Raw genomic sequence first — 13,863 nt, 5'->3', positions numbered from 1 at the left:
CTGATTGGTAATCAAATATTACCTGTGATGCAGTTGGATTGAGAACTTCAAAGAATCTAATGTTTCAGAAAAGAGGCTTAAGAGGATTAGGAAAGTGTTTATATAGGACACATTACAATGAAGGATCATTGCAAAATTTAAAAGTATAAAATGTAATAAAATAATTATATTTCATAATGGTTTATCCTGTATTAAGAGAATTATATAATTTTATTGAAAAGGGTTGAGCTATAGGCGTTAACAAAATTCTTGAATTACTTTTTTGAATAATATACATAGCAGCCCATTCTATCGAAAAAAAACCAACTTTACGACAAGGCTATGTAATGTAGTAGTATTCATTAAAAATGGTACTAAATATTGTCAAAAACCATGTGACTGTTGTCGAATCAGGCGTTTTAGATAGGAAACCTAACCTAAAAAACGCACAAATGTCAAAAACGATGAGTGAATGCATTTTATATGTAAAACTCCAAAATCACATAGCATTTTGATAGTATTTAGTACCATTTGTATTAAAACTGCTAGGTGATATAACCTTTGCCGTAACATTGGTCTATTTTACGGCAGAATCAGCGCAATAATTTTGTTAATATTATATTCTGTTTAATTATTAATATTCATTTTGAAAGCGGATGGGTGAGATTTTGTGTTCGAATTCCGCGTTGTATGCAATTTGATGCAATTTGATGTCACTAGAAAATATAGGTCAAAAACATGTTTCCAAGTAAGAATAACCTAATTGAGCATTACTGCATAAGATGTTGAAAAATATCAAAGGCACTAATTTGAATACTAATATAGTCATCACTAGAATGAGCTTGGATTTTTTTTAAAAACTAACCATATATAAAAACTAACCAAAATTGCAAAATGCATTCACAAAATAGACAAATTCATAATTAATTTAGTTCATATAAAAATAACAGATTTTTATATATTTTGCTAAATATCAATTACCAATGAGTACCCTACCAAAAAGCGATTGGTTACCACTGACGATAATTTCTGCACACGTTCCTCTCTCGGACGGGGAAGGACGCTTAAAAACAAATGCGGGAGCAACGGAGCCCTCACACGCGACTCTAGTTCTACAAGGACAAACACCTGTCTTCAGATAAAAAATAATTAGTGTTTTTGTGTTTTTTAATAAACGACATCGAGCTTCAAAATGCCTTGCGGAGGATGTGACAGCAGTAAGTGAATAAATTAAATAAATATAAATAAATTTTAATTAAATAAAAATAAATATTTAATTAAAATGTTTTGGAAATCGTATTGACTTTTGTAGTCCATCTATCGAATAATATTGAAATAGTTATTAACTACATTGGGTTCACCATGTTTTAAATAGTTTTTATGATTTATTAAATTATATTTAATTTTTTTTTTAATTGAATTGAACATTTTTTTTATTTGATGTAGTAAGTAATTAAATTAATATAATATTTAACACCGACTGTAGCTTAAATAATAATCTTACACAATTATAACGTTTAATTAAATTTGTGTTGATTTTTTAGATTCAAAAAAAATATATCAAAGATTTTTTTTTTATAATTTATGTAATTTTATTGTGTATTATGAAGACAGGAACATAAACTTGTATACACACAATATTTTTAAAATTAACAGTATATACTTTATATTTAATATTTAGTTTATTTAAAAAAAATCAAATTAATGTTTTTATTATTTAATTATTAAAAGTTAATAAGATATATTGCGATATTTATAATGGAAATATTTTTCCAGATTCATCATAAATCAAGTAATAATATTTTAAATTTTCTGAACTCTTAAGAAAACTCATAGTATCACATCAATACTATGATGTGAAATTAATATATTATTTTAGTTAATTCAAAATATTCGGTAGATCAATAAATAGTAATTAAAAAATATGATTAGAAGAATAACGCTTGAAAAGTCATATTTTTGTTCAATCTATGAACTGGAATATTGTGCTCCACTTTGTGAGTAATATTATTAGATAAACAGTTTTTCGAATTTGAAAGTAAATTCATTTAATTTTTTGTTTATTAACTTTTACACACACACACGCATATATATATACACACACACACACATATATATATATATATATATATATATATATATATATATATATACATATATATATATATACATATAAACATTTCATTTTTTTACTAATTGATTCTTTATTTTTAACTTGCCGTAGGGTAAGTTATAGTAATCGCAAAAAAATCGAAAATAATTTTTTTTATATATCTTCACGTTTCAGAGGTTTCTGAATATTTTTGCATACCTTAGAAAAAATGGATGTATGTGTGTATGTGTGTTTGTATGTATGTGTGTGTGTGTGCGTGTGTGTATGTGTATTCGGATACAAATTTTGTCGACGATTTTGAGAACACGGATGAAGCGATTTGAATAATTCAAAAAGCATTCGATTTGTATTGATAAGGAAACGTGCTGATAAGTTTTTGGCGAAGGCAGGTCTAGCCGTTCCAAAGACATGGGGCAAAAAGTGCCAAAAACAGTAACTCAGTTTTTAAGAGAACGGAGCGTCCGATTTGAATAATTCAAAAAACATTTTACTTGTATTAACAAGATGAAGAATTGATCAAATTTTTATGAAGGCAGGTTTAGCGGCTTCGGAAATCTAGTAAAAAAAGTAAAATAAAATGCCATCTGGCGGTTACCAAAATATTTCAAATTACACTTTTCTTCAAAAAGTCTTTTTTTCAAAAAAAAGTAAATTTTAGTCTTTATAGTTTCTCAAAAATCTGATTTTTCAGAGTCATTTTTTTTCAAAAATGTTAATCTTTTAAAAAAAATTATTTTGTACGGTAAGTTCCAGCAATTTGCCTTAAGGCACGATGCCATGCGCCCCACTAGTTACTCTTTAATTTTAATCTTTATTATTTGACCCCCCTTACAATGATTCTTGAAGTTTATTGAAAACTTTAACAAAAAAATTTATTCATAGAATAAATGAATTAATAAATTCAAACAAAGTGAATAAGTTTTTTAAAACATTATTAATTGCTAATTTTCGTTATTAAATAAAAAATTACACGAAGTTAACAGCCAATAATATAAAGTTATATCTGGCTGTAAAACATAGAATATTTGTTCTCATATAAATACTCTCTCTTTGGTCTCATATAAATAAATTAGGTGCAAGAAATTTATTTCTATATATATTATGTTCTATAAGGTAGTGTATTCCAATTATAAAATAAATTTAAGAATGAAATTTTTTTACCCTTATTTCACCTCTAAAATTACGTATCAGGATTTAAAAAAATAAAGCATTCACACACAGATAGAAAAACAACGGAATAGTAATCTCATACAAAATCTTCGTGAATAAATGTTCTCGACTTGTATTTGATTACTATTTTTTATCACTTGTTTTTTCTGCTGGAAGAATTCCAATAATTAATATAGAAAAATAAATCGCATGATTAACATGCTTGAATGATTTTAAAAAACATCGATTACCTTTGATATTAAAATTCCTTTTGCTTATTCGTGCATGATAATACAGATTTTGTTGTAGTTTTCTATTACGTGGTAGACAAATAAAATAATTTAGTATGAGAATCAACTATGCTTTGCTCTTATAAAATTATATAAATAGCGAAATTATCAATAAAAGCATTTTTTTTAAATCTATTAAATGTAGATAAACGTCTAATGTTTATGCGTTAAACATGCATATATAATTGGAACTCTTAACAATAAATATAGTTTTAATATTTTTCAAAAATGTATTCTAATTGAATTTTATTTATATTTATTATAACAAGAGGTATACCTTTAGTTACTAAATTTTTTTGAGAATAATTATTAGTAGGTATTACCCAACGAGGTGTTATCTTATACATATCTCTGATCTAGTGATAGGTATATGATTCGACCAAATTTGAACATTTTGAAACCAAAAATTGATTTTGAAATTAATACAAAATAGATTTTTGACCAGTATTATTTATCTAGACTGCCAATGCCAATCTGGCTGCTTCTGTGATGGCTGCAAATGTGGACCTGGTTGCAAATGCATGACCAAGGGACAACAAGGAAAATCCCAGGCTGGAAAACCAGTATCCACCGAATCCAACAAAGCCAATAATGAATGAAAATTACAAGGAAAAATGATATACAAAAATATTCCTCTAAATATGAAATAGTAACGACAAGAGCTTTGCACTTTTGGAAACAAATCAATTTATTCTCGAATACTTCTACTACCACGTAGATTAGAATACAAATTGGGTTTAACATGCTAATAAAACAAACATCACCAAAAAGTAACATTTCCAAAATATGTATTTATTATGCGCTGTCTACTCATATTTAGAGGTATAAACATTTTCAATATTTGTATATCAATAATATTTCTTTCATTTTTAATTAAACGATAACAATTTTGAGTAATGTTCTACTCTATCTTATACTTGAATCAATATTGTTTCGGATGTCTTTCACAAGACATTTTATCCATAAGTATTATTTTATATGTTTTGTATTAATAAAAACTTATAAAAATCGTTGAATGTTTATTTCTTAATGTAATATAGCAAAATTCATTACCGACATAAAAGAAATATAATCATCTTCTTCATCATCATAAACGTATTATTAAATACTCTGCAGGAATAACATTTATTAAGATATATTATAACAATAATGATTTGATGATAAAATGTTATACAATCATTTAATGGAAACTTGAAAAAGTATAGTAATAATTAAAAAAGTATTTCCTAAATTTAAAACAAATATTTTTCCTCACATTACGTATTGATAATTGAATAATTTACAGGTAAAAAATGTTTTGAACTTTACAAAATCAAAATGGTTTTATTATGTGATTTTATGATATATATGGATATCTCTATTTTATTAACATGTCAATTTCATACTTCATGAAAATATAATTTATACAAGAAACTTCAATTAAAATATATTGTGTAAGTTTTCATATGTACATTTTCCGATGCAATCGGTTTCTTGTAAGAGTGTAATTATATGTTTTAGCACATTCTAACTTGAAACCAATCCATTTAAATTACTTTTACGATGGAAATATTGCTCAAACTACTCAAGTGTGTCAATAAGTTGATCATATCTAAGAAAATAAATTAAGAAAATATAAGATAGTTCTTTCACACGATATCCAATCATTGATCAACTAAATTGCTTTTGTAGTGATTTATCGTACAATCAACTATGAAAAAGATAAGTTAAAAAATCCATAATAGTGCCATTGCGTTATATTTGAAAATTTAGTGCAATTATTTCTAGTTTTTACTTCAAGTTTTCAAAATACTACACATGTCAGAACTCTTTAATACTACTACTATATTTGTAGATTGCATTCGAAATACTGTTCTCTAATAATTCCATCAAAATGCAACTACATGTACGTTTTTAAATGCATTTTTATATTTGAAATAACTGTACAATTATTTACCTATAAAATGTACTTCATTTTGCAATGAAAATATTAAAGTATCTTAAATATAAATTGGAGATAGTAAAGGTATTTTCTATCAGTTTTCATTTCTACAGTATGTGTGAAAGTTTGAAGTTACATTTTTTGCTTAGAAGAAAATTTGCTTCAAATTTTCAACAAAGTGGTAACAAAAAGTTTCGAAATAAATGTTTTTATGTACACAGTTCTGAAACTTTGCGTAACTTATAACCTATAGTAAATATATTATCGATAATCATAATCTCTATTATTATGAAAAAGTTTTGATAGGTTATTTATTTAGTTATTCATTTATTCAATTAGCTACGATCGTCCATAAAAACTTTTACAATCATATGCGACACTCATAATTTAAATTCGATTATAAAAAATATACATAAAATCATTAAGAAAAATTGCTATAGAGATTAGATAAAAAAATTATTATTGCATAGATTTATAATTGCTATATAATTGCAAGGTCAGAAGCCGAAAACAGATCAAAACTTTTAATTGATATAAGATAGGTATTTGGTTATTTGCAAATTATTTGGTTATTAATGACTACAGATAAAGTAATCTGCAAAGATGACCAATTTGAATGACTGTTCTGACGCTTACAAAGCTAAAAGCTAAAATCTCATTTTATTTAACTACATTGAATTAATTATTGTATATCATATTAAAAAGACGGCAACCAATGTATTTTATTCTATTAATTGACTAACATAAATGATTACTAAAAAATCAAATAATGCCAGAAATGCTGGTCATTTAATTGAAAAAAAAACTCAATCTGCCAAATCAAAAAATAGACCAGAGTTATTATTCACATTTAATTTATAATAGATGAAAACGATTATCTTTCAGTATTATGCTATAACAGAAAATAATTAAGTAAAATAAAATATACCACTTAGTGTTGAGTCAAAATCATTTAAATATTAATTTCTTCAACTAAATTGATTTATTAGGAAATTGCAAGAAAACAGACATTTCCTTACAATAAGTTTTACTGCAAATATTTTTACATATAAGCTTATTATAATCGTTTTTGTTTTTACGGGTCATTAGCTAGGGCCACTAAGACGAATAAATTAATAATTTTATTTTCTGATCCTAAAAACTACTATCTGTCTTTTATTATCAATATCAACTCAAAATCTTGTTTCATAAAGAAGAGATTTAATGCACTTATTTATAAGAGTGAAGATATAATAGTGAAACTGAGTAAATAGATTACCCAAGTTTTGATATTTTGACTTTACTTCTTATACAATAAAAATTATGAAAAATATTATAAAAGAAGAAAGTTCGTATTTCTGTGAAATCTTAACATTTAATACAAAATGATCAGAAAAGTTGAAAACCTCATGATAAAAATCATGATGGAAAATACCAAAAAATATGTCATAAAGCAAATAACATACTTTAAAAATTATTTTTATTTTTGGTAGTAGCAATCTAATAAAACTATAAAGAAATTCTCATACAAAAATGGAAACAGAGTTGAAATAAAATTACATAGTTATTAGTAAAAGAGTAAATACACACATTTTAATATACAAATTTTTATAAAAATTTGTCTAAAAGTTCAGAATGATTAATCTAATTTTCGGAAAGTAATTAGTACTTAACTGTCCTAAGAGCCGTCATTCTCGTTTTTTTCCGTTTTTATTTTTTTTTAAATGGCAACCCAAATAGATAGTGTAACTCTCTAGATTAGTTAGATTTTTGTTATTAGAATTTATCTGATAGAGATCATATACTAGTGGGGCGCGTGGCATTGTGTCTTAAGGCAAATTGCTGGAACTTTGCGTACCGTAATTAAAAATTTTGATACTTAACCCAAAAAAAATTACACAAAATGTTTACACATGATTAAAATTTCTATAAAATATCTGTTAATTTGATGTACATATGTCCAATAAACATATTTGACCGCCAAATGACAATTTTTTAACTTATTTTTATTGAGAATCCATAACCGCTGGACCCTCCCATAAATTTAATCAGTTCTTCATCTTGTCAATACAAGTAAAATGTTTTTTAAATTATTAAAATTGAACGCTCCGTTCTCTTACCGTTTTTGGCACATTTAGCCCCGTATCTTCGGAACGGCTAGACCTGCCTTCGCCAAAAACTAATCAGCACGTCCCATTATCAATACGAATCGAATGTTTGTTTAATTATTCAAATCGGTTGATACGTGTTTCCAAAATTGTCGACGAAAATATACACATACACACACACATATACATACATTTTTTGTTCAGAAAATGTTCAGAAACCTTTGAAACGTGATAATATATAAAAATTTTCATTTTCGATTTTTTTGCGATTACTATAAGTTAACCTACGGGAAGTTAATAATTTTATTAGATGCAGCAATGCTTGAAAAAGGACTATTTTCCAAGGGTAATTTTAGACTGCCTATTTTCACAAATCAACTAATTGTGAGTGTGTATGACTAAAAAAATGTACACTGGTCCTTAAACTTCTAAATAATTTTATGCAAAAGTATTATTTCAAAGTATTACGAATTAATATCATAAATATTGTTTCAGAATTATCTGACCAAGGCTCAGTAATCGAGCAATTTAAAAGATTATTACCAAACATATCCCACACAGTATCCCAATTATACCAACTCTCCTTAACGACCACTTCATCTAAGCAATATAACCATAACGCGCTTATAAATTTCGCCTAATAGATTGTCCGAATGTGCTCGGACTTCCACCGCCGAAATTCTGTTTTCGTCTCATAGCAAATACATACTAGGGTGGATTTTAATTATGATATGAAGTACTATTAAGATAATTTATAATACTTTGGGTCATTGTGCCACGGCAATTATGCACGGTGACCAGAGGAATATATTAATAGCAAGTGAGCCCTTGAATAATAATGGCCAGGCTTTGCTAGTGAAACAGATGATGGTTCTATATAGTTAAGGAATACATTTGAGGGTCCTTGAAATAATGAGCAGAAAGAAAAATATTATTATTGGGATGTTAAATTTAATTGCAACTATTTGAGTTGGATTTATAGCAACTGGATCATCAGGCTCATGTGTGAAATTAATATGGAATATAGAAGTAGTTGACGGAGTATTCAAATGCCTTGAATTTCATGTAGTGAGTGTCAAAATACATTTAGATTTTTTATATTATTAATCTCACGAAAACTTGTTTATACTTTATTTTTGACGAGCTTTTTGAAATGTCTAAGCATAACAATTCACTCCAAATGACTATAACATTAATTATGTTATTACTGCTCAAATTGACTCAGATACTTTTAGAAACTTAATATAAGTGAGATTTAGCTTTTAGAGCTTAGGTATATCTTATAATACTTATTTTGCCCTTAATAAATACAATATGTATTCAAATTAATTTTAGATATTTTACATAAAATATCTATTTTTAAAATCAAGGGCAGATATTGTAATAATATTGATTTTGACGCCTAAATTAGTATAAATGATTTATGTTATCCCTGCACAAATTAGAAATTACTTATCAAAATGTAATATAATCCTGTTGCAATATATCCTGTTAAAATGTTTTTGTCCCTGATTGAGTTTTCTTTGCCATAAATGAAATTACAAAAATATCAAACATAATTTCAGGTCTTTTAATAGCATACATTCCTAGAAGCATGAATAATTTGAATAGATATGTTCCATAGAGTATAACAAATTATTTAGAAATTGCAAAAATGTCAAATAGTAGTACATATTACTTATAGATGTTTAGATGCTTTCCCTTATGTGATTATACAATTTATATGTAACCTTTATATAAATGTGTAACTAAATTAATAAATATGTTTTATGACTTCAAAATCTTGGAAATAAAGCTTTTATTAGTAATTTCCGTAAATTTTGTTAGAAATAAAACAATAAGACCAATTTATTAATCAAGGAGTAAATGATAATCAACGAATTTTTAAGTGCATAAACATGAACGAGTATTTTAGTCAATTTGCACAAAAAACAAATATTTCAAATACAATTACACTGTATTATATTGATAAATTGAACATATGTTTATATTTCAAACTTCGAAACAAATCAATTCTATCCATTGAGAAGATACTTATAAAATTATCATTTACCACGATTATATCATTATAACGAAAGGTATTTACAGTAATTTTGCACAGAGTTAAAAACCATTTCAATTCAACAGTTGAATATACTTCTGTAAATATTCATAAGAGTATAAAAAAATCAAATCAAATTGTGTGATTTAAATAAAATTAATGGTATGAGAACAATATATTCATGATATTGTAATGTGGAATAATTTTAAACCTAGTTTAGCATGAGAAAAGAAAACTTATATGTAGTTTTCTATTATGCTTTCATATCAAAAAAACAATTCAAATTATTATTAAATGTCAGACAAAATTAATATCTTCTAGTACTAATCTAGTACTACTACTAATAACAGCCAGAAATTATTTTTCTCTACATGTACTATTTCTTTGATTTCATATTCAATAGTAGAAAATTTATCGTAGTCCCGGAAAATCGGAATGCCAAGAATATTGAGAATATAAAGCCTTGTACCTGATGAAAACTGCCAAAAACTTTTCTAAAGACTCTATTGCGATGCCTATATATATCATCCCCCAACAAGGGTGCGAGTTATGCACAAAGCGGTTTTCAATGGATCTGCATGTAAAGAATGATTTATTGGAATTTGTGCTAGGAATTTCAATCACACAAATTGGGGAATAAGATTTATTTCCTATGTTAAGGTATTTGAACATTATCTCCCAAGCCATTATGAATTTTATCTATGATTATTATTAATAGTAAATACTTTCTATGGTATACGCAAATATCAACCCCATTGAATTGATGGAAGATATTATAGCATCATAAATGATCTCGTTTTCATCAAAGTTTTATATCATTTTTTTAGATTTTTTGTAAGTTAGAGTAAATAAAAATAGCAATAAGAGCCCTTTATTAAAGAACTTAAAATTCATACACGGGAATTTGTGCTCGTAATTTCAATCATACAAGTCGGGAAATAAGATTTATTTTGTTTATTAAATATTATTTATTTTGCCATTGTTATTAGAAATTATAATTTGTATAAAAAAGGCCAACTGAATTTTTACCTAGACAAAGGTGCAAACAATAACAAACAGTTAATAAAAATTTATATTAACTTTAAAGAAAGAATTTTATAAGAGATAAATAAATAGTTATACCAACTATGTTAAAGACTATTTTTGACGAAATACTAGATCAAATTATATACAGTGCTATCTGTGTAAAAATGACAAAGAAACATTTTAGAGTTTTATTTGGAACTTCATAAACATAATGTAATAACCTCGTTTTAATTTGTTTCTTGGATTGAAATTCTCTATTTCTTGGACAACGATTTAAAAGCAAATTTGATGACAAATAACAAATGATAAACGACAAATTTAATTTATTCTAATTATAATTTTTTTATAAATGGTAAATTACATTTATCTAATCTTACAAGACTTACTGAATAATAGGGCTGTTTTTAATATAAATATTTGCTCCCAGGGGCTCAAATGTTTTCAAATTAATAAAAAAAAATTGTGAAAATGTTAACTCTTGATATTAACTTTAAGATTCTCCGCACTCCAACTGAAGTTTCTTATGAAAATAACATGGAAAAAATTCCATTTGTTTTTATTTTAATTAATCTAATTTAGTTATTTTATCCAATCTAATAATTCAGCGACAAGTCATATATATTCATCAAAATCATGAAAATAACATTGTATTTACTTATTTTGATCATAAATAAAAAATTTACAATATTTCATAAAATAAATATTCACATGATTATTATAGAATAATTAAACTTTGAGCTCGATCAACTCTCAAGCCAATAGATTTAACTAAAAATAAGAAATCTTTTATGTAAATCGATGAATTTTCGAATCGATAAAATGTGGCACGATGAATTGCTAAGTTTCATTGATTTGTTGCTGTTCATTTGTTAGAAACAAATGGATTTTTTCCCATAAGATGCTTTGGTTAGAGTGCCGACTATCTTAACGTTAATATCATGAACTAAAGCTTACAGAGAATTCTTTTATCATTTTTGAAGCATTTGAGCCCCTGGGAGCAAAAAATTTCGAAAATATACATGTTAAGGATTTCCCTAATATATATATATATATATATATATATATATACACCCACATATATATATATATATATATATATATATATATTTTGTATAATTCTGAATTTGATGTTGACCTATGTACCAAGCCTGTATGTACCAAGCATCATAGGAGAATCAAGCCAGAACTTAATGAAACGCTTACAACATCATAAAAATAATTTAAAAAATCTGAAACAATTTAAAACTATGATAACAGAGCATATTAATACTTTAAAACAAATATGGACTTTTCTAACCCGACTGTACTACAATTCGAACAAAATTTATTCAAACGAAGAATTATAGAAGGATCTTTTTTTAACTATTTACAGCAATAAAACAATAAATAAACGGAATGAACTTAACACACTGTGCGACACAAATCTCTTTTATTTAGATAGTATTTCCAAACTTCTCACAAAACAATAAAAACGACGCGCAAAGTATTCGCAATTCGTTCCACACATGTGTAGAATCTTATTGTTAGTAAAAAATATTTTTTAAAATGTCCTTTCTCCATTATATCTTCAACCAGTCTACGAACAATACACTATCCAATTGTGATTTTTTATATTAGTATTTTGTGAAAATATTGTGTATTTACAAGTTTAATGTTTACAATACATAGTGTAGTGCAAGGGCGAGCAACCTTTTTAAGCCACGGGCATATTTAAATTTTCAAATTTTTTGGCGGGCCGCACGTAATTTATATATATACTAGCTGACCCGGCAAACGTTTAGCTCCGGAAAATATTTTTAGAAAATGATTAGTATAAGAAATGACTAACTAATCCCAAATGTATAAATATTATTACATTTAATTAATATAATTTTACATTGCAAACGCTAAAATACTAATAAATATTGGATAATTTACTCACTGCAAGGCTAAAATACTAACACCCATCTTGTAATTATGTTATACTCTGAAAAAAATTTCAGTTTTCTCTCAAAAACAGTTTTATCTCCTGATTTTAAAATTAAAAGAGAATAGCTCCTTTTGTAAGACATTCAAAAACTATGTACTTCTTATGCACATCGAGAATTATTTGTACAATAGAATAAGCCTGCAAATCATTTAGTTTTATCGGTGGTAACCATTTCGTTGCCATTTTTAAAATATTGCAGCGGATAAAGCAGATAAATTTAAGCTTTTTTAGAAGCTCAAAAAAATCTTGATCGAATTTCAATTAAAAACGTTCACAAAAAGGCGATGATACTTAACTGATCGATTACCGAGCTATATAAAAAATGATTGGACTACTAAAATGTTTACTATAAAAAAATAAAAATTTGGAGTTGTGTGTAGTTTTCCATTTCGCATAAAAAAACTAAAATAAAGAACAAAATTTTAAAAAAATTGTTACGGCTGTACAAACCATGTGAAAATAAATTGCTTTTTTCAATAAAATTGAAGCTTTTTCATAATCTCTGATAAAAGTCTGATCTAAAATTAAGTCAAAAGATGTATTGACTGAGCGCGGGAATAATGTAATTGCAACAAAATTACAAAATTGCCACAAGAAAAGAACAAAAATATAAAATTGAACAAAGTATATATTTTATATGATTTCGAGTGTATATTATAAGTGATATAAATATTAATACAAAATGAAAACCAATAATATTTAAAAACACTGTTTTTTATGTAAGCGGATCAATATCAGCGTTTTTTTTTTGATTTTGTTCTTTATTTTAATTTTTTTAATGCGAAATGCAACGCGTAGGCAGCTTTGATATGTTTTACTCAGCTTTGATAGGTGGTGATTTTTTATGAATTTTGTGGTTGAAATTAACCACAAGTTAATTAATTGGGTGTGTGACATATGATTTCCAATGTACCTTTTACCGCTGAAGATAAATCTATAGTCAAAATTGGGGCACAAAATATTGAAAAACATTTAAAAACCGGCACAATCTTCAATCTAGATTTTTTTCTGAATGAATTAATTATTATCCAGCGACTTTTCTTTTGTGGACCTTTGTAATTGTTCGGGCACATACGTATTTCCAAAAAAAGAATTTATCATAATTTGATTTGTTTTGTTTTTTCAAAAGCGAAAATTTCTCAGGCTGACATAAGATTTATAAAAAAATTCGGGGTTTACTGAAAAAGTGCATTTTTTAAATCTATATTATTTTGCATGTTAAATTGCGAAGAAAACATTTACATGAAAACAGCTGTCTTGTTAGCTTTGAACATTTGGAATCACAATA

The 13,863-nt window shown here is 26.1% G+C and overlaps 1 protein-coding gene across 1 annotated transcript; it reads left to right on the top strand.

Moving 5' to 3' along the window:
• Positions 1 to 1,083: 1,083 nt before the first annotated feature.
• LOC113386849 (metallothionein-3) lies at positions 1,084 to 4,225 on the top strand. Its single transcript, XM_026624608.1, has 2 exons — positions 1,084 to 1,196; positions 3,991 to 4,225. The coding sequence occupies exons 1-2, from the start codon at positions 1,172 to 1,174 to the stop codon at positions 4,128 to 4,130; spliced, it is 165 nt and encodes a 54-aa protein (XP_026480393.1). The 5' UTR covers positions 1,084 to 1,171; the 3' UTR covers positions 4,131 to 4,225.
• Positions 4,226 to 13,863: the final 9,638 nt, after the last annotated feature.

Source organism: Ctenocephalides felis, unplaced genomic scaffold (genome assembly GCF_003426905.1).
Source record: "Ctenocephalides felis isolate EL2017-DRISC unplaced genomic scaffold, ASM342690v1 CF-g0.4_SCAFFOLD_03571, whole genome shotgun sequence".
NCBI classification, from domain to species: Eukaryota; Metazoa; Arthropoda; class Insecta; order Siphonaptera; family Pulicidae; genus Ctenocephalides; species Ctenocephalides felis.
Note: the sequence above shows the minus strand (reverse complement) of the source record. Positions and strands in the feature narration are given on the sequence as shown.

Excerpts from the sequence above, each read along its gene's own strand:
- LOC113386849 (XM_026624608.1), top strand. The coding sequence starts at position 1,172 with ATGCCTTGCGGAGGATGTGACAGCA. Across the intron at positions 1,197-3,990 it reads TTGCGGAGGATGTGACAGCA|ACTGCCAATGCCAATCTGGC; the intron begins GTAAGTGAATAA and ends TTATTTATCTAG.